The sequence below is a fragment of the Triticum urartu genome, chromosome 3A, assembly GCF_056163025.1.
Source record: "Triticum urartu cultivar PI428250 chromosome 3A, HENAU_Tu73, whole genome shotgun sequence".
In the NCBI taxonomy this organism is placed as follows: domain Eukaryota; kingdom Viridiplantae; phylum Streptophyta; class Magnoliopsida; order Poales; family Poaceae; genus Triticum; species Triticum urartu.
Genome location: NC_141875.1, coordinates 7,253,972 through 7,279,527, shown reverse-complemented (window position 1 = coordinate 7,279,527; position 25,556 = coordinate 7,253,972). Strand labels below are relative to the sequence as shown.

Genomic DNA, 25,556 nt, shown 5'->3' with positions numbered 1-25,556 from the left:
TCTCTCTGGCGCCGAATCCACCCACTCTGGTAGTCATTTTCCGCACGCACAACCCCTTTAAGGTTCCTATTTGCTAAATCCGGCACCTTCCTCCGCCGCAATTCCTCTCTCTCTGGCGCCGAATCCACCCACTCCGGTAGTCATTTTCCGCACGCACAACCCATTTAAGGTTCCTATCTGCTAAATCCCGCACCTTCCTCCACCACAATTCCTCTCTCTCTGGCACCCAATCCACCCACTCCGGTAGTCATTTTCCACACGCACAACCCCTTTTCGACTGCCTCAATGTCGAGTGGAGGTGGCGGGCATGGTGGCCGAGGGGGCTACGGCGGCTCACCGCCACACAAGCGAGCCCGCCACGAGGACGAGGGTGGGAGTTCCATCCCCCACCCCCCGGTCGAGGAATGGCGGCGCATGCAGGCGAGGGAGCGCGTCGCCCTCTCCCACAGGAGCTGCCGGAGGCCATGGAGGGAGTTCAATCGGATCGGCGACCTCCTTTGGACGACCACCAATTGTTTCCATGAGACGGAGCGCAAGCTCGCCGAGGCGAAGGAGGCGGTCGTGGTAGAAGAAGAAGGCGTTGCCGCACAGCTCGAGGCGACTAAGGAGGATTTCCTGCTCGCCTTCACTCTCTCCAACTTCGCTGCCGGATATTATCTAAATGTCAAGCCGGAGATTAGGTTTAGATTTAGGTTTATCTACTATGTTTAAGTTTGTGTGTTCGAATGTGCGATGAACTTTCGGTGAACTATGGTGGCGTGAACTATGTTTGAATTATGCAGTATGGTATGGAGGACCTACTCTGTCGTGCCTTCCGCAGTACCGCAAAAACATTTTACAATATTCCTTAAATGAAATTTATGGTACCGCGGTTTACAGGATCTGCTAGAGATACTCTGAGCCTTGAGATTTGGTCCCCTATAAGACCTAGCAGGCCGGCTCATAGTGGGCTGGCCTGGCACGTGGCTAATCAGGACGACATGTCATGTGTACCGCTTGGGGCCGTGTCTGGGCCGTGCACCGCAAGTTTAACATTTTTTCAAAACTTTTGTTTTATATTAGCCACCAAAACAACCCACATAGGCCCTGAAGAAGAAGTTGAGCAAATATTTTGCCATGAAAGACTTAGGTCAACAAAGAATATTTTAATAATGAGAATTGAGAGAGACAAAAATTCGAATAACTCATACTTGTCTCATGAAAAGTATATTGAGAAGGCACTTCACAAGTATAGGAAGAACAATACAAAAGCGGAGAGATGTCCACCATTAGCCCATTTCAAGTTGAGCATCAAGTAGTGTCCTATCGCTGATGAAAAAAAGGAAATGCAAATGTTCCTTATGCTTCAACAGTTGGGAGTTTGATGTAAGCTATGGTGTGCACAAGGCCTGGCTTTGTTCATGTGGTTAGTATTGTGAGAAGATTTATGTTTAATCCAGAACGACCACATTGGGAAGCCATGAAGTGGATACTCACATATCTCTGAGGCAACACTAATACGAAGCTTTGCTTTGGTGATAGTGAGCCCAAGTTGATTCCTTCTTGAGATCTAGACATGGCTGGAGATGTTAAAGGAGGAAGTCTTACTTCATATTATTTGGTTACCTATGAGGGGGCGCGGTGTCATGGCAAAACATATTGCAAAAGTGTGTGGCATTGAATACAACTAAAGTTTAATTTATTTCAGTAATAAAGGTGAGCAAAGAGTTATTGTGGTTCAAACAGTTGGCTTATGTGATTGGATTTGAGCAAGATAAGTATGTGTTTTTTATGACAACCAAAGTGCCATCCACTTGAGGAAGAAAGCAATCTTTCATTCAAGGTCTAAGCATATTACACGCATGTCATCTGCTTTGTTGAAAAGATGTTTGAAATGTATGCGGCTACGGTTGGATGACGACCTCCTATGTGTCCACGAATTGATCTCCCTGTCCATGGACGAATGCGTGAGAGAAAATTCGTGTGTTGCTGTTCAAGATGCCCTTAGAGCATCTCTAGCAGACCCCGCATTCCATGAACTATAAACTGTAGCATTTATGCAGGCTCAAAATCACCACGGCAGAATAGAAACTATATTCAAACCCGTAAAATTTAAAAAAACTTGTTTCACGTGAGAAATTTAAGCAAAAGCTCGCCTGAGATCACTTGCATAGATAGTTCTTCTTCACACAAGTTTGTACACAGCATGCATATATTACATATAAGTTCGCCGGAGCTAGACCGGGCCTATGCTACCATACCACTACAAAAAAATGAGCTCATTGGAGCTCGTGCGCTAGATGCCCAGCGGCGGCGCTTAATTGGAGTCAGAGGAGTCGGAGGAGTGGAGGTCGATGTAGTACTTCGACTGCTCTGCCTTCATCAATCGCAGGTCAGCCTCCTTGGACGTGTGCGCCTACGACGCGGCGACGCCCGTCTGGAGGAAGAGCTGCTCGTACTTGAGCTCGCGCCGGATGCGCTCTTCCATCTCCTCCTACTCCCTCGCCAACCGCTCGAGGAGCTCCTCCTACCCCCCGGGGAGGTAGTCCTCGGGCCCGATAACGCCTCGGCACAACGGCGCATCGGGCTCTACGGCGCGAGGCGAGAGCTCCTCCTCCTGCCCCCTCTTCACCGGAATGAGCCGCGAGCTCGATGCGCCTGCGGATGAGCTCCCCGCGGACCAGGAGCCGGAGGAGGCATGGCGGCGGTGGGCGAGCTCGAGATCGAACTCGTCCAGCTCGCGGCGTTCGAACACCGGCGGCGGCCAGCTACCGCGGTTGAGCCACCAACGCGCCCCCTCTTGGGCACGACGTCAGATCTGGCGCGGCGGTGCTCCGTGATACATCTCATCGTATCTACTTTTCCAAACTCTTTTGCCCTTATTTTGGACTCTAATTTGCATGATTTGAATGGAGCTAACTCGGACCGACGTTGTTTTCAGCAAAATTGCCATGGTGTTATTTTTGTGCAGAAGTAAAAATTCTTGGAATGACCTGAAACTTCACGAAGAATATTTTTGGAATAAATAGAAAATACTGGCGAAAGAGTCAGCCGAAGGGGACCCACACCTTGTCCAAGGGTGGGGGCGCGCCCTACCCCCCTGGGCACGCCGCCTGTCTTGTGGGTCTCACGAAGCTCCACCGACCTCAACTCCAACTCCATATATTAATGTTCGGGGAGAAAAAATCAGAGAGAAGGATTCATCACGTTTTACGATATGGAGCCACCACCACCTCCTGTTCTTCCTCGGGAGGGCAGATCTGGAGTCCGTTTTGGGCTCCGGAGAGGGGAAATCGTCGCCACCGTTATTATCAACCATCCTCCACCAATTTCATGATGCTCACCGCCGTGCGTAAGTAATCCCATCGTAGGCTTGCTGGACGGTGATGGGTTGGATGAGATTTACCATGCAATCGAGTTAGTTTTGTTAGGGTTTGATCCCTAGTATCCATTATGTTCTAAGATTGATGTTGCTATGACTTTGCTATGCTTAATGCTTGTCACTAGGGCCCGAGTACCATGATTTCAGATCTGAACCTATCATGTTTTCATGAATATATTTGTGTTCTTGATCCTATCTTGCAAGTTATAGTCACCTACTACGCGTTATGATCCGGCAACACCGGAGTGACAATAGTCGGGACACTTCCCGGTGATGACCGTAGTTTGAGTAGTTCATGTATTCACTAAGTGCTAATGCTTTGGTCCGGTTTCTCTATTAAAAAGAGGCCTTAATATTCCTTAGTTTCCATTAGGACCCCGCTGCCACGGGAAGGTAGGGAAAAAGATATCATGTAAGTTCTTTTTCATAAGCATGTATGACTATATTTGGATTACATGCATACATTATATTGATGAATTGGAGCTAGTTCCATGTTACCCTATGTTATAATTGTTGCATGATGAATGTCATCCGACATAATTATCCATCATTGATCCATTGCTTACGAGTTCGTTTCATATTGATCTTTTTTAAGTAACTTTTCCGTTGCTACTGTTACAATTGCTACAAAACTGCTATTGTTACTTTTGCCACCGTTACCGTTACTTTCATACTACTTTGCTACTAAATATTTTGCTGCAAATATTAAGTCTTTCAGGTGTGGTTGAATTGACAACTCAACTGTTAATACTTAAGAATATTTTTGGCTGCCCTTGTGTCAAATCAATAAATTTAAGTTGAATACTCTACCCTTGAAAACTGTTGCGATCCCATATACTTGGGTGTTATCACTCCGCCTCATTCCCAGAGCTGTCCATGGCTTTCGCAGGCTTGCCGGCGGCGAGAAATCGAGCGACGTGGTGGGGAATTGGGGGGAAACGCGGCTGCGGGGGATAGGGTTTCGACCCGCATCCGCCCCGCAAAACCGTAGTTATACTACTTCGGGGGTAACGTTTGCGGCCGCGGCAAAAATATTTACGGGCCGGATGAGTATACGGGATTTGTTCTGGCCAGAAAATTGGACCGAGCTCGTATACTCGCCGGAATTATGCGGGTCTGCTAGAGTTGCTCTTAGAGATGGTCACATAAACCGATACACGTCCACATGGTCCCTGGGAACAGGTGGAATCTAATCTTGTTTTTTTAATCCAACGACGCATGGAGATTGATGGTGTAGTGTAGTTTAACCCCGGGCACTGCAGTCCAAGTGACATCCTAGGCTACTTTTCGGACGTCTCAGTTAATTAAGTTCGGATCTCTGACCCTTGCCGGAGCAGCCATGCTAACACTGTAAGCTACAGCTGCATCCAGCTCATACATACCCACAAGGTAACGTATAGACATGATCAACCATGTCGATCTGCTCTTGGTTGATAAACTAAAACCATATACTTCCTTTGTTCATTTTTATAACTCGTTTCAGACAAGTGAAATTGAGCTGTTTTGCATAATGTCTGAAATATCTATAAAGCTTTATAAAGTGAACAGAGAGAGTATTACAGTGGTGCGCGTCGGTGCTATACAAACGATTTTAACCCCTTTTCATGATGGCATTTAGAATCGTCGCCAAGTGAGTGTGGGCAATAGGGGGGGTCCTTTCCACACGATTCAAAAATCGTCGTGGATAGGCCCTCCTAGGACACAGGCTGGAGCCATGTGCGATCGGGCGAGGCATCATTATTTCCATAGGTATGTACATCCCACACAGTAATCCGAGAAAAACATTTCCGTAGGTATGTACATCTCACATGGTGAATCCCAGAAAAACATTTTCGTTCGTATGTATATCACACACATTCAATCCAAAGAATACGTTTCCGTTCTTATGTACATCCCACACAGTCAATCCAGAAAAAACGTTTCCGTTCGTACGTACATCCCATACAGCTTTATGTGTAGGCTCGTGTGTGAAAGGTGTAACTATCACACACGGTCTGCCTTGGTTAACTGTTTGCTTTTATCAACTATATCACAGACGATTTGATGAAGAAAACTGTGTGGCATCGGGCTATTCATCGCAAGCGCTTTTACTGCTAGAACCGTTTGCAAAGGTCCATGACACATTTAGCAGGTTTATTAATTTACAATTAATAATTTCAGTATTATGCAAATTCACATTTCATATCAAACAGTTGTTTGCCAATTTTATATCAGGCACATAAATATATTATAACATCACAGTACGGTAGCTACATGAAAACAACACAGTACAACATATAGCTAGTTCAACTTCATAAGAACAATATATTCATTTCCCTAATCGAGATCATCGAGGCTCGTCTTATCCACCTCTGCTTTTAGTTCAGTAAGAACCTGTTTTGCACGGGCCCACTGGGAAAGTGCCTCCTCCTTCGCCAACACCATCTTAGTAAAGTCTGATTTAAAAAAATCTGAGCTCATTCTCCACTTTCAACTTTTTATCCCGCATCTTCAAATATTCTTCAGAGTTGACAACAGTTTCTCTAAGCCTACGTCTGTTCTCTTCCTCATACATACTCTAGAGCTTCGATAAGCACATCTTCAAAGACTATGGCCACTCTTGATCAACCCAATCCAAGTAAGAACACTTCCGTTCATCCTATAATATTTAAAACTAGATCAGTAACAATTGTAGGGGAAATAGGTTTATAGAAACATAGAAAATCACCAATGCTTATTTTAAAAAACTAAATAAACATGTTAATTATGACTTATCTTCTCAAAAAGATCAATGTGCAAATGAATTAATTGCTACTGAGACAACAACCAAATTCTGGAACATTAGAAGCTATAATTAACTACAAGAACGCTACAAGTTCTTACTCATGTACAATAAATAACAAATTGAACATTTTATGAGGAAGGTAAATATAACTGCAACAGCGTAGCGACAGTGTTTGGATGACAGCAAATTGATACTAATAAGTGTGTACATGCACAAATTTAGTAACATAGAACTAACAGAACAACCATTATGTATGCCAAAACTGGGGTAAAAACAACTGTTGCTACATCTCGCACCGGTGCCCTGCTGTGGCGAGCCGATGCAGCGGAAAAAAAATCAGGGACCCGAACTCCGGAGCACGTAGTTGCTCCGATGCCCAGTTCCTTCGTGCCATAAAGATTTAGTATTTTACTGCTTGGCGGCTCGGATGTGTGGACCAAAGTTGGCTGCACAAACTGCTGAAGCGGTGCCAAATAATTTTTTAATGGCACCGCTGATGAGATGGCAACAATTTAAGATACTCGGTACAAACTGTGACACTGTCTTAGGATGCGTTTGGTTGAAGGTGTGGTATGAATGGGTTGGGACCATAACAGTGTCTGAATCACATCTAACAAATGATTTGTAACAACGAAAGAGGGTCTAACCTTCTTTGCACATGCTGGAAACTTCCTCCCACTGTCCAGAGATTCAAACGCAACTAGCTTCACGCATGGAGATTGATGGTGACAACGAGCAGATAGATCTTCAGCCACCCCGCTCCATTCGTTGCTACTGATGGTCCTAGGGAGCTACAAGAGGAAGAAATGACTCAAATCGACCGCCGGGTAAAAATCCTTCATTTCAAGTCATAGCCCGAGAGAGAGAAGAGAGGCATACCCGGGTGGTGAAGGAGTTGTCACCGGAGGAGGAACCGTTGGAGAGGTCTTTGAAGAAGACCATGGCGACCCCGGCTGTAGGATGCAAGACGGCGAGAGCGAGGAAGCGACTATAGCTTAGGAAGAAAGGAAGGAAGGAGAAAACAGGAGAAATGTGACTTGTGGTCGGGGAGAAAAGGGGGTGGGGAAGGGGGGAAGGTGGGCGGGGTAGATATTTTGGCGGTAGACCAAAATTTTGGAAATGTGGAGGGAAACTTTGCGCACGGTGCCGCCGGACCATTCACTTTGAACGATTGTGTGCATCGCAAACGATTCTTCTACTTTACGCGGATGAGATGAGTCTGATAATTCAAATTTTGGTGGAAATTTCCATGGGTACGTTATTGCATAATTTAACATCGCTTGTTAATTTGGGCACACAAAAGAGCGTACAGCAGACAGACCACACTTCCTGAATCGAGCAATTTTAGTTATTAAACAGAGCCAATTGACCAAGCATTGCTCTAACAAAAGACCAATATTAAAAACAAAGACTAAGTACACATAATTTTAACAAATCCACCGCTGCGCCGGCCTATGCATCGCCGGTGTGAGATGAGACGTCGATGACTTGTCCTGGCGACATGTCGCCGTTTGTGGACTACGTGGCCCCCCTGCTGAAGTCGACCATGTCCTCGTCCTCGTCCTCGGCGCCGCCCTCAAGGTTGTAGTACTCGTAGTAGTGGCTGCGCCAGAGCTCGCGTTGTGATACGTCTCCAACGTATCTATAATTTTTGATTGCTCCATGCTATATTATCTACTGTTTTGGACATTATTGGGCTTTATTATCCACTTTTATATTATTATTGGGACTAGCCTATTAATAGGAGGCCGAGCCCAGAATTGCTGTTTTTGCCTGTTTTAGGTTTCAAAGAAAAGGAATATCAAATGGAGTTCAAACGGAATGAAACCTTCGGGAACGTGCTTTTCTCAACGAACAAGACCCAGGAGACTTGGACTCTACGTCAAGACACAAAAGAGGAGGCCACGAGGTAGGGGGCGCGCCTACCCCGCAGGCGCGCCCTCCACCCTCGTGGGCCCCCTGTTTCTCCACCGACGTACTCCTTCCTCCTATATATACCTACGTACCCCCAAACGATCAGAGACGGAGCCAAAACCCTAATTCCACCGCCGCAACTTTCTATATCCACGAGATCCCATCTTGGGGCCTGTTCCGGAGCTCCGCCGGACGGGGCATCGATCACGGATGGCTTCTACATCAACACCATAGCCCCTCCGATGAAGTGTGAGTAGTTCACCTCAGACCTACGGGTCCATAGTTAGTAGCTAGATGGCTTCTTCTCTCTTTTTGGATCTCAATACAATGTTCTCCCCCTCTCTTGTGGAGAACTATTCGATGTAATCTTCTTTTTGCGGTGTGTTTGTTGAGACCGATGAATTGTGGGTTTATGATCAAGTCTATCTATGAACAATATTTGAATCTTCTCTGAATTCTTTTATATGATTGGTTATCTTTGCAAGTCTCTTCGAATTATCAGTTTGGTTTGGCCTACTAGATTGATCTTTCTTGCAATGGAAGAAGTGCTTAGCTTTGGGTTCAATCTTGCGGTGTCCTTTCCCAATGACAGTAGGGGCATCAAGGCATGTATGGTATTGTTGCCATCGAGGATAACAAGATGGGGTTTTCATCATATTGCATGAGTTTATCCCTCTACATCATGTCATCTTGCTTAAGGCGTTACTCTGTTTTCATTAACTTAATACTCTAGATGCATGCTGGATAGCGGTCGATGAGTGGAGTAATAGTAGTAGATGCAGGCAGGAGTCGGTCTACTTGTCTCGGACGTGATGCCTATATACATGATCATGCCTAGATATTTTCATAACTATGCTCAATTCTGTCAATTGCTCAACAGTAATTTGTTCACCCACCGTAGAATACTTATGCTCTTAAGAGAAGCCACTAGTGAAACCTATGGCCCCCGGGTCTATCTTCATCATATTAATCTCCTACTACTTAGTTATTTCCTTTGCTTTTACTTTACTTTGCATCTTTATCACAAAAATACCAAAAATATTATCTTATCATATCTATCAGATCTCACTCTCGTAAGTGGCCGTGTAGGGATTGACAACCCCTTATCGCGTTCGTTGTGAGGATTTATTTGTTTTGTGCAGGTGCGAGGGACTCGCGCGTAGCCTCCTACTGGATTGATACCTTGGTTCTCAAAAACTGGGGTAAATACTTACGCTACTTTGCTACATCATTTCTTCCTCTTCGGGAAAAACCAACACAGTGCTCAAGAGGTAGCAAGAAGAATTTCTGGCGCCGTTGCCGGGGAGGTCTACGCAAAAGTCAATATACCAAGTACCCATCACATACCCTTATCTCCCGCATTATATTATTTGCCATTTGCCTCTTGTTTTCCTCTTCCCCACTTCACCCTTGCCGTTTTATTCGCCCTCTCTCTCTACCCTCCCTCTATTTCTCTATTTGCCTTTTTTTGCCCGCTTGCTTTTTGTTTGCTTGTTTGTTAGTTCGTTTGTTTGTCGTTATGGCTAGTCCCTTACATTCTGCCTCTATGTATGAAATTGAGGAAATTGGGGAAATTATATGTTGTAACTCTAAAACATATAAATGTTTACCTGTATATTCTAGTATGAAAACACTAGTTTTGCAATTCCAAACTGAAAACAGAATTAATAAGAAAAACAAAGGCTTCACATTCCCCCGCTATCTTTGCTTACTTCTGGTCTTACAGTTACTAGATCTCAAATCCCTTATTTTCTTTTCCTCAAATGAAACTGAAAACACCCAACCAGACTGAATGAAGCGAAAAAATGGCTACCTGGACCTCGGATTCCAGCATATATAGGTGAGAAGCAGAGCAACGCCGAACGCATCAATGGCAGAGAGCAGCAGAGCAGCCTACCTTCGTGAATCAATTGCTTGGCTACAAGTACAGTAAGCACAAGATTAGTACTAATCTAATGCTAATGTCATGGGATTTTAATAGGTTGAAACTGCTGAATTCAGTAGGCAAATTGTGTCTAATTCACAATCTATGCTACTAACACAATTTTATAGTTTGTGTAGAAAAACAAAATTTTACCTGGTAATTCCAAAACTGAAACAGAACGAATAAGAAGAGCAAAGGCTTCACATTCCCCCACTAACTCTGCTTACTTTCTGGTATCAAATTTACTAGTAGATCTGAAACCCCAGATGCTTACCTCCTTTTCATATAACGAAACTGGAAAAGCACAAACAAATTGAGTTGAAATGAAATCGCTACCTTTGCTGCTACCTTTCAGACCCCAGATCCCTAGTTTCCCTAAACAGATTGAAGAATCGCAGCAACGCCGAACGCCATCAGATCTACTCTCAGAAGGACAAAACCAGAGAGTAAAAGGAGCAGCGGTGAGTGAAGCAGAGGAGCACTTGTGGAGTGTGGACTAGTGTTGAACTTGGGACGGGGCCGATTGGGGAATTTGCACGGAAGCGTGCAACGGGAGTCGCCGGAGCAGTGAGTTGCTTTTTTTTTAGGGCTGCGAGCAGTGAGTTGCTTGAGAGCATCTCTAGCAGAGCTGGCCAAACGGGCCGGCCTGGCACGGCACGGCCCAGCCCGTCGTAAACGTGCCTGGCACAGCACGGCCCACCAGGGCAGCGGCATGGGAGGTAAGTGGGCCGGCCCGTGGCACGCTTAGGCATGCTGGCCCGTGTTGGGTTGATTTATTTTTTCATGAAATACCTTCGAAAAACAGGGGGAAGCCAAAAACTATATATTAAATTTTTAAAAAATTCGGCGAAGTATTATGTGAGATAAATTTAGAGTTTTATTAATGCCTACACCAGTAAAACCTTCCATCTCAAAGAAGTAAAAGAATACAAGACATGCTTTAGAATTACAAAAAAGATAAAAAACATACAAAGACTACACAATAACAGTGCGACTACTCAGATCCAAGCACTACAAAAAATACGCATGCACTACAAAAATATTGAACATATTAAAGTATTAGGCATTTATATAGGACATATATATTTATATATTTAAAAAGATGGACCATGTCGTGCTGGCCCGCGTAACCAGCCTCCAGATCCAGGCATGGCCCATGGCATGCCGCGTGCCGGGCCTGGCCCGTTTAGCTTGGGTCATGCCGTGCATGCGTGCTACCGGGCTGGCCTAGTTAGCACAGCTCGTTTGGCCAGCTTTGATCTCTAGCAGATCCCACGCGGGCCCTATAATCCCGACCGATTTACAAGAAAAGTTAAATTTTGCCCTGGGCAAATCATAGACATTTTAAGTTTTTATATACCTAAAGGTTAGGGCACCTCCAACGGTTGTCCACAAACCTTCTGCATATGTTCGGACAGTGAAAGCCATCTAACACAGGCATGTATCGACCCGCAGCGCGGCCCAAACTTGTTTTCTCCGCAAATCAGAGACAAACTGGAGGGGGGAGGGGGGCTTTGCAATCCTGACCACTCCCAAGCCTGCTTCTAACCACCCAAACCCGTCCTCACATGCCCGCGCGCGTTCCCGCCCCGCGCAAGCTGCCTGCATTCATGCCGCTATAGAGCGCTCCGATCCAAGACGGCTTAGGGCGGACGCGACCTCTCGCTGCCTCTTCCATTGAAGCGGCGCGCCGGCCAAGGGCGTCGCCCCCGCGCGTTCCCGCCCGCGCAAGCTTCCCGCATTCATGCCGCTATAGAGCACGCCGATCCAAGACGGCTTAGGCTGGACGCGACCTCTCGCTGCCTCTGCCATTGAAGTGGCGCGCCGGCCAAGGGCGCCGCCCGCGACGGGTCTCTGATTTCACACTTGTTCAATGTCGGAGACACGTTTACTAGACAAGATGAGACAGATATTTACCACGTCTGTTGAATGCCTCGTCCGTCCATATACCGCCATTAAGCAGGCTCGCTGACCGAGAAACCCACTCCGGCGCCGCGCATTGACGCACCCGGATGCCTGGCCCCACCAGAATCTGCTATTGAAGGGCAGCCATACCCGGCTATCTCCACACCACAACACATCCGATCCACATCCTCTTCCTTTGCTCCACATCCGCCAAGACCGCGAGCGGGAATGCACTGTGGGACAGTCTGTCGGCGAAGATGAAGCACGCGGTGGCCGCCCTTGCCGCCACCTGGCAAAGCCGTTGTGCCAGGTGGATCAAGGCCGACTTACCTGCCAGTTCGATCGAGGTCTTTGACGATGAGGACGACACCACGATGGAGACGGGCTCCGATGACACTGCCCCGGCTACCGCGCCTCCTGTACATGCCGGCTTCACCATGGAACAGGCGCAGACGTAGTGCAACGCCGCAATGGCGGAGGTGCAGCCTGCGCCGGCGCCTTTGTCGGCGTTCTAGTAGGCGCAGGAGGAACAACGATACAACCTGTTCCTCTTGGAGCAGCACCGGCTGGCGGAGGGCCGGATCTACAGCGGGCGCATGAGCGAGGAGGCTGTGGCGGCCATGGCCGCGATGAACCCCAATTTTGTCGCGAAGTAGCGTGCCATCTACGATGCCATCCGCGCTCAAGCCGCCCCTCGCCATGAAGCGGCCGCCGCCGAGGCACAACTCCAGGCGATCACGGAGGAGTACAACGCCAATTGCGCCTCCTACGCGCCACCGACGAACCATCTGGCGGTCCGGTGGGACGACGACAGCGCGGGCGACACCATTTCCATTATGGACCTGATGTCCACCGGCAATGGACAAGGTGCAGACTCCTCCGAGTATGAGTAGGCCATGGGAGGTGGCGGGACCTGGTGTCCTATGTGAGCCGGTCCGTCTCCCGTGTTCTACTCTTCCTCGCCGGAGACCGCAGCTTCACTTCATGGGTTTTATCGCCGGTGCTCATGAGGACGGCGGACGGAGGATGACAAGGGCTTGGACGTTGGGCGCCGCCGCCAGGATAGGTTTGGGGTCAGGTTGGTTTTTTTTTCTAAATATTTGAAATCTAATGAAATTCCATCGTGTTTGTATGAAACCCGTCATGTTTATATGAAATCCGGCCATGTTTGCATGCATTTCATCCGGTTTGTTGAAAAGTTGTTTGAAATGTATACAACTGCGGTTGGATGACGGCCTCCCGTATTCATGTTCGTGGATTGATCCCCCATTCTTGCAAACGGATGCGGGAGAAAATTTGTAGGTTACCGTTGAAGATGCCGTTATAGATGGTCACATAAACTGATACACGTCCACATGGTCTCAGGGAGCAGGTGGAATCTAATCTTGTTTTTCTTTAATCCAACCACGCATGGAGATTTATGGTGCAATGCAGTTTAACCCGGGGCACTGCAGTCCAAGTGGCATCCTAGGCTACTTTCGGACGTCTCAGTTAATTAAGATCGGATGTCTGACCTTTGCCAGAGCAGCCACGCTAACACTCTAAGCTAATGCTGCATCCAGATGATACATAGGACCTAGCTGTGCAGAGGCCCACAAGGTAGTGAACGTATGAACATGATCAGGCATGTCGATCTGCTCTTGGTTAATAAACTAAAATCATACATTATACACATAGCTTCTCATTTTGCACAGCAATACAAACAGTGACGAGAATTTCTTCTTTGTAACCGCAGAACGCCACCAGCTAGCTTGAGGGACCGTGCAAACACGCTGTTCGTCGTCGGCATCTACGTTGACGATATGGTCATCATAGGAGTCAAGCCCGACGAGGTGCAACACTTGAAGGTGAAGATGAAGTGCCTCTTCAGCATGAGTAACCTTGGGTATTGTTCGATTGTGTACTTTGTTTGGTTGTTGCTTTATATATAAAGCGGGATGAAAACCTGTTTCGATGGACATGACAAGCTAGGCTTCTACCCAAGGGCTCATTCTCATTAGGGGACGTGCGTTTGGGGTAGTTTCTAGTCTTGTTGAACCTCCTGTTCAATATTCTGGCGCATGTGCCACCTTCTTCGCTTTCGTTTGAACTATGTAACTATGGCCGTGTTTGGTTCATAAGTCCTAAGACTTTTTTTAGTCCCAATTTATAAGTCTCAAGTCCCTAAAAAGTTCCTACCTGTTTGGTTTCTGGGACTTATAAGTCTATATAAAACCATATTACAACTATAAGTTCCTATAAGTCCCTCCTTGAGAGTCTTATTTCATAAGTTCCAAATGCCCACTTTAAGTCCCTATAAATCCCTTCTGTTTGGTTTAGATGAGACTTATGGGGATTTTTTAAGTCCCTAAATCAATAAGTCCCTAGAAACAAACACCCTCTATGTCTGGCTCAGCTACTCTGGTTGCGACTCGAGCGCTGTCAACAGGTCTGGTCGTTGTTTTGCCTCTTCTCAATTAAAGAAATAGGGCGGGGGAACCCCTTTTCGTCAAAAATACTGCACTTTCTCGTAGACATCATCGCAAGCGTGGTGACCATTTGCAAGTACCAATGGAAAAGGTGTCAAAAGCGTCACGCTTATCCTAGAGCTTGGCAATTTTATATTTTCGATGAATACCTAGAGCGTAGAGATGGTCACATACACCGATAAACGTCCACATGGTCTCAGGGGGCTTAATAAACATGGGTCACATACACCGATACCCGTCAACATGGTCTCAGGAATCTACTCTTGTTTTTCTTTAATCCAACAACGCATGGAGATTAGTGGTGCATGCAGTGTAGTTTAATCCGGGGCTCTGCAGTCCAAGTGGCATCCTAGGCTACTTTCGGGAAATATTAAAGGCTATGCCTATGTGCACCATCTGCCATAGCACTTTTGCCAGCGGGCAGTTAAGAAAAATGTGTTTGATAGTTTCATTCCGATCACAAAAACTACACGTAGTAGGTCCTGTCCAGTTACGCTTTGCCAGATTGTCCTTGGTTAAGATGACTTGTTTATGTACAAACCACATAAACACTTTAATTTTCAAAACAATTTTGACTTTCCAAACATGTTTGGAACTAGGAATGGAGTTAGAGTTGATAACATCGAGATACATCGATTTAACTGTAAACTCCCCAGTCCTAGTAAGCTTTCAGCGCACTGATCGAGTTGTTGAGACAGCTAGACCTTCATCAGTCTACTCATTAAATGGAGCCAAGCTTCCCAACGATTACCGGCTAGCGTTCTCCTGAATTGAATATTGAGGGGGATGGACTGAAATACTGTTGCAACATACGCGTCGCGTCGTTGAACAATACTATAAAGAGATGGGTATTGAAGTGCGAGGGGTCTCCTCCCAGAAACGCGTGTTGTTGCCATTTCCGTTTATAAACTTTGTCCTATTGAAAAAGGATGATTTGACTCTCATCAGCCCTTTCCAAAAAGGTGAATCCGTTGGCCTTGCTATCACTTGGGACAAAGTTTTGGAGTGAAGATACTTACTACGGAAAATCTGCGCCCATGTGGCCTCTGTCTCTACAGATAACTTAGACAGCCACTTGCTGAGAAGACATTTGTTCTTGACTTCAAGATTTTCAATGCCAAGACCCCCTTGGTCTTTTGGTCGACAAATAATATCCCATTTGGCGAGTCTGTATTTTCTTTTTAGTTCATCACTCTGCAACTAGGTGGCAATGGTGCCCCATGAGCGATATCCATTGGTCTTCCTTTTCCTGTTCCTGTGTAATCCGAAAATAGGAGCAGTTGTGGAGCTGGATCTTCGCTGGCTCCTCCCGCGACCCGCGACCCGCGCTAGGGTTCCTCCCCACCGTCGTCGGCCGCCCTTGCCCCCTCCCGCCGGCGCCGGCAGCCTCGCGCGCGCCCCCCGGTCCCCCCTCTGGCCCTCCCCCTCCCCCGGCGCTCCTGCCGCCCCCTGAGGCGGCGGAGCGCCGCCTGCCCTCCCTCCCGTCTCGGTCCTTCTCCTCCCTCACCCCCTTCGCCGCCGCCGGTTGCGGCCTCTGGCGTGTCTGGGTGGCGCCGGCGGCGGCGGCGGACGTCCCTTCCCCGCGCGCCGGGAGGGAGAGTCGGGGCTCCCTCCTGCTCGGCTGGCGGCGGTGAGGCTCGGCGGCGGCGTCCTGCGGGCTTCGGGTGCCCTCGACGTGGCTGTTGGCTGCGGGGCGGCGCCCGCTCGCCCAGATCTGGGCCCTTTCGGGCCCCATCTGGGCTGGGGCGAGCCTGTGGTCCGGTGCGCGACGGCGTGGCTCCCTGGTGGTGAGACAAGGGGGCCGCGTGGCTGTGGTGGTGGTGGCTCCGGCGGCTGGCGTGGCTGCAGGGACTGTCCGGACCCGTTGGGGTCCGGCCGGGCCGATAGTGGCCTGGCAAGTCCCTGTTGCCATGTCCGGTGGGCTCCGCGCGGCGGTGGAGGTTGTTCCCTCCTGTCGGCTGTGGTGCGGTTGCCTCCGAGCCCGATGTCTTCTCGTCCTACCTCCAGGTCTCGTGTTGGTGGCCTCAGTGAAACGGTGAAGATGGTGCGATATCCGTGGTGGCACAGGCTGGTGGGAGGCATGTTGGGCGGTGCGCTTCCGATTGTCTGAGGTGGCGGTGGTGGTTTCGGGGCGGGAGAAATCTCTGGCGGCTCGTTCGCCACCGGCGCGGCTGCGCCCATGGGCGTTGCCGGACCCTCCCGTGGGGCGTCGGTGATATACCCTTCCCCACTGCCATCCGCGTACCGGGGGAAACCCTAGGACTTGTCCAGGCAGCAGTGGTGTCGTCATCGCATTTCTTCGTGAAGATGTTACTTGGTACGCGAGGTTTTGGAATGCTTGGCGGGCGGTGGTTCTTCCCCGGTGGGTGCAGCGGGTGTCGGCCATCTTTGCTTAGTTGAGCTGCCAGCGTCGGCATTTGTTTTTTTTTTCTTTCTCTCCTTTTTTTTTGAGCTTGTTTGTGATGCGGCCCTAGCAAGCTGGTTGTATCGGTTGGACGTTGCTTTATAATCTAAGGCGGGAACCCTTTTTCTTAATGATGCCCGATGAGCACCTCGACGAGCCAATCAAGATGTGGGTAAGAGCTCTGGTAGAGTTACCGCGGTATTTATTACCAAGTTATCAGATTAGCAGTTTGTATGTAATAATGTTATTTACACAGAAGTTATTAGGGATGTGTATTGAACAATAATTTTTTTCACGTAAAACTTACCGTGGTGTTCACAGCTATACTACTCTACACTTTGAGTGACTCGGGCTTCATGAATCCTCGTCCGCAATCATGGTCTCGCAGCACCTACCCAACTCCCAGCCAGACGCACCTTGCTAAGATCCCGCGCCGCACATGACGCCACGCATGCCATTACCAAGCGCGATCTACTGGTCAGACCAGGACACCGTCGACGGCTAGCCAGCAGCCGGCCGGCCGGAGCCCGCTCGGACGAGGAGCGCCTTCGGGAGCTAGCCGTATGATAGCTTACTTTATCAGCAATCCCACCCTGGCCGGCGACTTTGATTGTACTACTACAAACTTCTCCAGCCGGTCAATAAATTCGCTCTTTGTGGTTTGTTTGTTCAAGGCAGGCCATTCTATGAGAGCGAGCCATGGAAGTGGGAACGGGCGTCATGGCATCCCTGCTCCCCAAGCTGGATGAGCTCCTCAACGAGAAGTACAAGCTGCAGACGAGCATCAGGGAAGACGTCGAGAATCTCTCCCGAGAGATGAAGAGCATGCACGCTGCCCTTCGCAAGGTGGCAGAGGTTCCGCCGGACCAGCTCCACAAGCAGGACAAGCTCTGGGCAGGGGAGGCCAGGCAGATGTCCTACAACATGGAGGTTCTCCTTGACAAGCTTCTTATGGGAGCCCCCAACTCAGACGGCTCTATGGGGCACATGGAAAAGAAGTGCAATTGGTTCAAGAAAGGCAAGCTTCGCCATGAGATAGGGGACACAATCAAGCACATCAAGTCTCACATCCGAGAGATCGACCGTCAACGTGACCGGCATAGGGATTCTGATGTTACTAATTGTAGAGGCCCTTTTCCTTGTTTGCGAGCTATGTACACGGCAGTGCCACAACTTGTCGGCATTGATGGGGAAAAATATCAAGAGCTCATGAAGTTACTCTCAGACGGGGACAACGTGCCCAGCAAAAAGCTAAAGATAGTCTCTGTTGTTGGATTTGCAGGATTGGGCAAAACTACTCTCGTCAAAACAGTGTATGACAAGATCAAAAGTGGTTTCGACTGCGGAGCTTTCGTTTCAGCCAGTCAGAATGCTGACGTAAAGAAGGTTCTCCTGGATATCATCCTTCATCTCGACATGAACGGAAGTCAGCTCAACACACTGGACGAACAACGGCTCATCACAAAACTTGGGGAACTCCTTGAGAACAAAAGGTACACATCCCTTACCAAGCTTACATTGATGAGTTTTTTAGAGTAAATTGCAAGAAACCATCATTTTGAAGGCTAGGTTTGCAGAAAACACTACTATACATTTTTTTGATAGAAAACATCATATCCAGCGTAATCTTTTTGCAAATAACACTGATCGGCGGATTGGAGCGCTTTAAGTATGTTTATGACAGATGGGTCCAGATTTTGCCGACGTGGCATAACGGCTCGGCCGAGACGGCATTAGATGATGTATTTATCTAGATTTACAAACAAGTCCTTGTAATTTGAAGGAACACCCTTAAATGAAAACCAAAAAAGCAATCAGCTCCCTGAGCCTATCCAAGCACGCGAGCAGAACAACACGACGATGGCTCTCGTCAATGGTGAGGGGGCGCGCCATCAGGGTCTGGGAGGCGGCGGCGGCGGTCGTCGGGGTCTGGAGGCGCCGGCCGCGGTCGTCCGGGTCTGGGAGGCGGCGGCGGCGGCTTCCGGGTCTGGGAGGCGACGGCGGGCGGTCGTCGGGGTGCCAGACCATAGGTGGCCACGCCGGCAAGGCGGGGCGCGCCATCGGGCACTAGGAGGAGGTGGAGAGCGATTGGCGCGACGCCGGGGCGGGCAGCGTGGCCGCGACGTCCTTGGCGCTCGTCGATGGCGGCGGCATCCACGACGCGACGTCCTTGGCGCTCGTCGATGGCGACGGTCGCGCTCATCCACAGCGCGACGTACATCGTCGATCCAGGTGGCCCGTAGGAGTAGAGGAAGGGTTGGGCTCGTCGCCGACACCCTCGCGCGCCCGACCTTCTCCAGCAACTGCGACCACGCCGGAGCAGCAGCAGGACAGGGGCGGATCTCGCCGGATCAGGGGTCGGGTGAGGGCAGGTGAGGTAGGTTGTTTTTTGAGGTGTTTTTGGCAAAAAGAACCCCTCTAACGCCATCTCTGGACGATGTTATGGCACGTCAGCAAAATACGGGACCCGCATGTCATAAACGCGTTCAACCGGCTCCAATCCGCCGATCAGTGTTATTTGCAAAAAGATTACGCTAGACATGATGTTTTCTGTCAAAAAAATGTATAGTAGTGTTTTCTGCTAACCTAGCCTTTAAAGTAGTGGTTTCTTGCAATTTACTCGAGTTTTTTATTTCCTTATTGTTGTACAAGTTTACATTGATGACTTCAGGATAATTTCTTCCATTGGGTCAACCATGCTAATTTAATTAGCAAATACGGAGTACAACTATATTAGACATAGGCATTAGAGGTGTATGTTCACTACATTTCTAAGAACAAAAGTGCATGAATATTTTCCTTTGTTCCACCAAATCATAAATCGAAAGGGCGAAACAACGAATCAAGGGAAAAGTAGAGAGTCGGCCCTCTGTCATTGCTCATGGCAGAGCACCAAAGATGTATTCGATACATGCCACATTGCCAATCCAACTTCGTGTATCCAAAAAATGGCACTACAGAAAACAACTTATGAGAAATGTCACTGCAAAATATATGGATATATGCCACTGCCACAATGGCATTTATCAAATCCAAGTGTTGGCCGTGGCCTTTTTCTTCTGTTTTTTTTGTAGTGGTATTTTTTGAAATATGCAAAGTTGGTACTGGCACTTTTTTTAGAAAAGGTGGGTCACCCAGCCTCTGCATCAGAATGATGCTTGTGGCCCTCTTATTAAGCAAAGTGTCCGAAAGGTCTGCGGTTTAGGGCCTGTTTGGTTACAAATAAGTCACCAACTTATAAGTCGAAAAGTGAAAAAAATGACTTATTTTGCCAAACAGACCCGACTTATAAGTCCCCAGCTTATAAGTCATAAGTTGCTCCACCCCAACTTAAAACTTATAAGTCACCTCCTTTTGCGTGGGTCCCACCACCTGCATGATGTTGATTGGTGTGGAAAGATGTGTCAGGTGACTTATAAGTCAGGTGACAACCAAACAGGCATGACTTATAAGTCACTAGTTTTAAGTCACCTGACTTATAAGTCGGGTGACTTATTGAAACCAAACAGGCCCTTAGTACAAGCTCGGTTGGAGCTAAAATTTTTTTTAAAGGGTAAAAGTTGCACAACCGGCAAAAATAGGACGAGATGACTAAACACCTAGCCTATTATTAGATCGCCACCAAACTGGTTATAGATATCCCAACCTACTATCTCCCATCCAGTAGACCCAGTAACCAAAGGCTCCCTGGCTTCCACAGGAGTGAGTAACGACCACCTACGTATCCAAGTAGTGGCCCTGTTGATAACCTGCGAATTAAAGATTATTTGAGTTTGTCTGTTAAAAACCATATCATTGCTGCAGTTCCATATAGCTCAAAGTAATGCGCTGGCACATATTGAATTAACTAATTTTATTGTATATGTATACGGTTCAGATCCAGCAATTTCTATGTTTTGCACCATTGGGTCTGAATTAGAAATTGGATCCCTGAATTTTTATTAAGATTCTTCTCAACATCCTTTTTCCTATTCATTTGGATTGGAATTTACACTTTGGCACGCACTCTCCTTTGCTCGTTCAAATACAAACATGCTAGATTATTTTGTCATGCGTATGCATATTTCTCTGATGCTCTCACAATTGGGGCAGGTACCTCATCGTGATTGATGACATATGGAATGAAAATCTGTGGGGAAATATCAAGCATGCATTCTCCAATAAGAACAATCTTGGCAGCCGAATAATCACTACAACCCGCATAGTCAGTGTATCTAAAGCATGCTGTTTCTCCGCAAATGATTCAGTGTATCAAATGGAACCTCTGTCAAATGATGACTCCAAAAAACTCTTGTATGATAGAATATTTGGTTCTGTGAGTGGATGTCCTCACGAATACGAACAAGTATCTATTGATATCTTGAAGAAATGTGGCGGGGTACCTTTAGTCATCCTTACTACGGCTGGTATGTTGGCTAGTGATCACCAGGTCAAACCGGATGAATGGCATGTCTTGCTCAGTTCTATTGGTCATGGCCTTATACAAGATCCCTGTTGGGAGGAGATGCTAAGGGTACTATCCTTTAGCTACTATGAACTTCCGCCACATCTGAAGACTTGCTTATTGTACTTGAGTATATTCCCTTGGGCTCTACCAATTATAAGAGATCGGCTGGTGAAAAAATTGGTAGTGGAAGGGATTGTTACTCAGGAGACTAAGTTGATTGGATCACCGAACAAAAATGAGGCTAGGCTGAGTAGGGAGATTAGTCGAGAGGAGGTAGCAAGACAGTACTTGGATGAGCTTGTCAATAGGAATGTTATTCATCCCCTCAAATGCAACAACCACGGTGAGGTAATAAGCTACCATATCCACCCTATGATGCACGGCCTCCTTAAAACCATAGCCATAGAAGAGAACTTTGCTGCTTTAGTTGATCTCGAACATAGTTCAGAGGAATATTCTGACCGCCTGACAGGCAGCACTTTCCCTCAAGTCTCTATTAACTGTCCGGATTCAGAAAATCAAATTGATTTATCCATTATGCCATCTCGTGCTGGTGTTCGCTCCTTAACTATTTTTGGTCATGCAAACCGAACTCTGTTTAGGTACTTTGAAGGTATACGACTTTTGGATTTAGAAGGCTGCAAGAGCATCGAGAGAGCTGATGTTGAGTACATATGCAGTATGTACCTGCTGAAGTGGTTGTGCCTTGCAAAAACGCAAATCACAGATCTCCCCCCAGAAATAGGTAACCTGCAATGTTTGGAAGGCCTAGATGTAGGAGGGACTCAAATCAGCCAGCTCCCACCACAAATTGGAAAACTTCTGCGTCTGAAGACTCTCGATGCAAGGAAGTCACGAATTCAGGAAATACCGGATCAAGTTGTCCGGCTCACAGGGCTGGTCCATCTGCTTATTGGTGACAATGAATCCTGTGAAGGAGTGAAGTTACCTGATGGATTTGGGAAGATGGCATCACTGGAGCAACTGGGCACCATTGATTTGATGAAATGTTCGGCATCCTCTCTGGAGGAGCTTGCTGAAATCCCTCATCTTAAAGAGATTGCAGTAGTGGGAAGTGATGATCCAGAAGACACAAGAATTAAGAATGCTTTTTTTTCTTTCCTCAACAAGTCCATCAAGCAGAGATCCCTGGTAGTTTATACTGATTTCAGAGTGAACACACTACAGTCATCATCACCGAATAAATATCTCAACTACTGGAAGAAACATACCATGCTAAGATTCTTGAAGGTCCCGATTTGTATTGCAGGGCAACATCTTCGTATGCTTCATATCAGGGTCTGCAAGCTAGAGGAGGATGATGTGAAGATACTGCAAGGGCTGCCTAGATTACAGTGCCTCATCGTGCGGCTTGAACTCCTCCCAACAAAAATGATACACATCAGCTGTGAAGGGTTTGCAAAACTTGAGAGTTTCTATGTTGATTGCCGAATGCCAAGGGTGATATTCGAGGAAGGAGCTATGCCAAAGCTGGATCGACTTGAGCTCAAGCTGTACGCTGGATCAGCTAGTGATGAACATATGGGCATCAACCACCTCCGAAACCTTCAAAAGGTCACTCTCCGGTACTCCAAATGGTATGCAGCCAACAAGGGCGTCAGGGAGACAACTGAAACCGTGAAAACTGAGTGTATGGAGCACCAGAACCAGATCAGTCTCTGCGTCGCTGAAGAGGACAAAGATGGTAACTGCACCATGGAGACTGAGATTTTTCAAGAGAACAGAGTTGCTAGTTCCACTAAGATGACTGAGATTGCAGAAGAAGAAGACACACAAGAGGGAGGCAGGACCAGCGAGATCGAAGAAGTTGTGGAGTAGCTTAATGAAGCTTTAATATTTATCACTCTCTCATTGTTGTAGCCGTGCAGTGCCATCTAAATTTGTATAATTGCTTCAACCAATCGCATGTCGAGTTTATGCCTGTTGTTTCCAATGTTCAATTTCCCAAACATTTGGCAGACGAGAGACCTGGTATTTATTCCTTTACATTTGGACTCAATAATTGTTCATTTATCAAAACGTGATTGTATTTGTCAATACATTTGTCTCTTGTACCTAAATCCTGGAATGTGTATGCAGTGTATGTACCTTCTGAGTTATGGCAACTTGGGCAAGTGCTGCATTTGACGACTTTGTGATAACATATTAATAGTATTGTGAGCCCAAAGATCAAGGATTCAGAAGTCATGGAGGGTAATCAGCTAATGGGGAGTGACGAAGCTAAATGCTGCCGGTGCGATTTGCCGGGATGCACCAATGGCAGGTTGTTGTTCATTGCTGCGAGCATTATGGTGTTCCACGGAGTGTTAAAGACTCGAGAGATCCTCCTGCACTAGAAGGGGATGCCCTGCAACGAGGGGTCTGTCTGATGTCTGAACTCTGAACCCGGCTCGACGTCCTTGCTGCAACCTGAGTCTGCATCGATGCTAGCTGCGCGTGACCTCTGGCGCTCCTCCTTGCGCCGGCGCCGGCGGGTACATCAGCCGCGGTGCGGCCGGCCGCTCCGCTGCCGTACGGTTGAGGGTTCCACCGGCCAGATCGATTGCGTCCCTTACTAACTCCGGCGACGTACAGCATCCAGGATGAAACTGATGAAACTTTAAGAACCCTTTTGGGATTCCTTATTGTCTGCTCTAGTTTGTGGCGTGGGAAGATGAGACTGATGTACTAGGACTAAGCGTCCCTTTCCCGCCTTCCGTTGGATGACCACACACACCTTCAGTTTCGTCAGTTACACTTTGCTCTGTTTCCTCTGCTTCTCTTTCTTTGCCTCAGACGCATCTGAAAACTGGGGAGTTTGAGTTGTGGCACATCGCGGCGAGTCCTACAGTGCTTGTGATTGACGGAGCGAAGAACAGATCCTCCTATTCTATGCCACAAGGGAATGGCATGCAAACTGACACTTGAAGTCTCAGCTCTGAACCTTCATGTCCGACATTCTTCGGTTTTCAACTTGCTGCAACCTGAGTCTGCATCATCAAAATTCAAAACTCCTTCCCCTCTTCCTTGCGCGGCGGTTCCGCTGCCGTCCGGTCGCGGGTTCCACCGGCCCGATAGACCGTGTGGCTCGCTACTCCGGCGGCGTAAGGCATCCACCGGTCCCATCTCCCTGGCCCTAGGTCGCATCACAGTAGACGGAGAGAAGCAGATGAACGGTAGGGGGAGCAGGTGTACCGTGGATTCGCCGTCTAAGACCGCCGTTGCCGCCCCTACCTGCGCCTGCCTTCGAAGTCACCGTCTCCGTCGCCGCCTCCGCCGAGCGAGCTTTTAGTCAGCGGGAGTTGGTCGAGGAGTCGCTCGCCTCGACTCGGTCGAAGGAAGGAGCCACATGGGCCCATGCTGTCAGAGAGAGAGCAAAGTATTCAGGGCCGGTCTTGAGATTTCGGGGGCCGTGAAATAAGAACAGGGGCCCCTTATATATTACCTTAAAAAAAATCTTCTAACTTTCTAGATGCAGCTGATGATGATATTAATATCAAATTTTATTCACAGATAAAAAAAATATAAATTTTATTCAATAATTTATTTTCAGTATGTAATTTGCAAACAGAATCTATCTTTGCACATTTACGGACCTCACATCGTTTTTGTGAATAAGATGCACATGCTTCTTACAGTACGACTAAAACAATCACATATACCTCAGCCATTATCAACTCATCCGCTGCCTCCTTATACATGTTTGATGTGATTATTTTTGCTCTCTTATGAAGCACTAGAACCATCTTCTGAGCCCTAGAAACAACGTGGACAATGGGTTAAATGTCATATGCAGTATGAGAAATAAACAGAAGATTCATTGTATTACTTGATTCATATGCAGATACAAAGACATCATTTTTGTGTCCGCTTTGATACTGATCAAAATTGAAAACGTCAACAAGGAAGGGACCATCTGAACCCGTTGGAGATGATCCTTATTTATGACTGGGACTACTATTTTTTCCGCATAGAGCAAGAAAGGGCAGAAATCTCAAGATCCATGCAAACAAACATGATTCAATCAAAAAAGAAAAAAGCGACCCCTTGCCTACCAAAGAGCAAAGCGATCACGGCACTGAAGACGAGCCTACCGCCTACAGATTTCTCCTCCACCGCCACCGCCGCCGCGGCATTGGCGGTGATGGCCTTCCTGCCATTTGGGGGGACTGGAGTTTGACGTGATCGGTGGGCCGGAGAAAACAAGACGTGGGTTGTTCTCTATACGTTGAACGACGGTCGCCAGGCCGTCGGCCACCTGCTGGGCCAGGCTCCACATCTCGTTAGACGGGCTCATACGGTACCTCTAAGGGCCCTTGGTGGGTCGGTAGGAAAAAGGAGAAGGACGCACGTTGTCGTCGAAATCACT

At 47.7% G+C, this 25,556-nt stretch overlaps 1 protein-coding gene and 1 long non-coding RNA gene across 4 annotated transcripts; one reads left to right on the top strand and one right to left on the bottom strand.

Annotated features, from left to right (window-relative positions):
- Positions 1–5,538: 5,538 nt before the first annotated feature.
- Positions 5,539–10,549, bottom strand: LOC125542300 (uncharacterized). The gene is made up of 3 exons (XR_007297853.2): positions 10,300–10,549; positions 9,853–9,957; positions 5,539–5,999 (listed from the first exon to the last, which is right to left on the bottom strand). It is a non-coding gene; the product is annotated as an uncharacterized LOC125542300 (long non-coding RNA).
- Positions 10,550–16,847: 6,298 nt separating this feature from the next.
- Positions 16,848–23,194, top strand: LOC125542299 (disease resistance protein RGA5). Of its 3 annotated transcripts, XM_087545850.1 has the most exons (3): positions 16,848–17,301; positions 17,419–18,233; positions 20,833–23,194. In XM_087545850.1, exons 2-3 carry the CDS (start codon positions 17,440–17,442, stop codon positions 23,024–23,026), a joined length of 2,988 nt encoding a protein of 995 aa, XP_087401976.1. In that variant the 5' UTR covers positions 16,848–17,301; positions 17,419–17,439; the 3' UTR covers positions 23,027–23,194. The 3 variants fall into 3 exon arrangements, with proteins under 3 accessions (XP_087401976.1, XP_048561229.2, XP_087401977.1); XM_048705272.2 differs by lacking the exon at positions 16,848–17,301 and having other exon boundaries at positions 17,317–18,233; XM_087545851.1 differs by lacking the exons at positions 16,848–17,301; positions 17,419–18,233 and adding an exon at positions 18,274–19,112.
- Positions 23,195–25,556: the final 2,362 nt, after the last annotated feature.

What these genes read in the sequence shown, in the direction of transcription:
- LOC125542299 (XM_087545850.1), top strand. Translation starts at nt 17,440, where the DNA reads ATGGAAGTGGGAACGGGCGTCATGGCATCCCTGCTCCCCAAGCTGGAT. An exon ending in GAACTCCTTGAGAACAAAAG is followed by an intron (nt 18,234 to 20,832) that starts GTACACATCCCT and finishes CAATTGGGGCAG; the next exon opens with GTACCTCATCGTGATTGATG.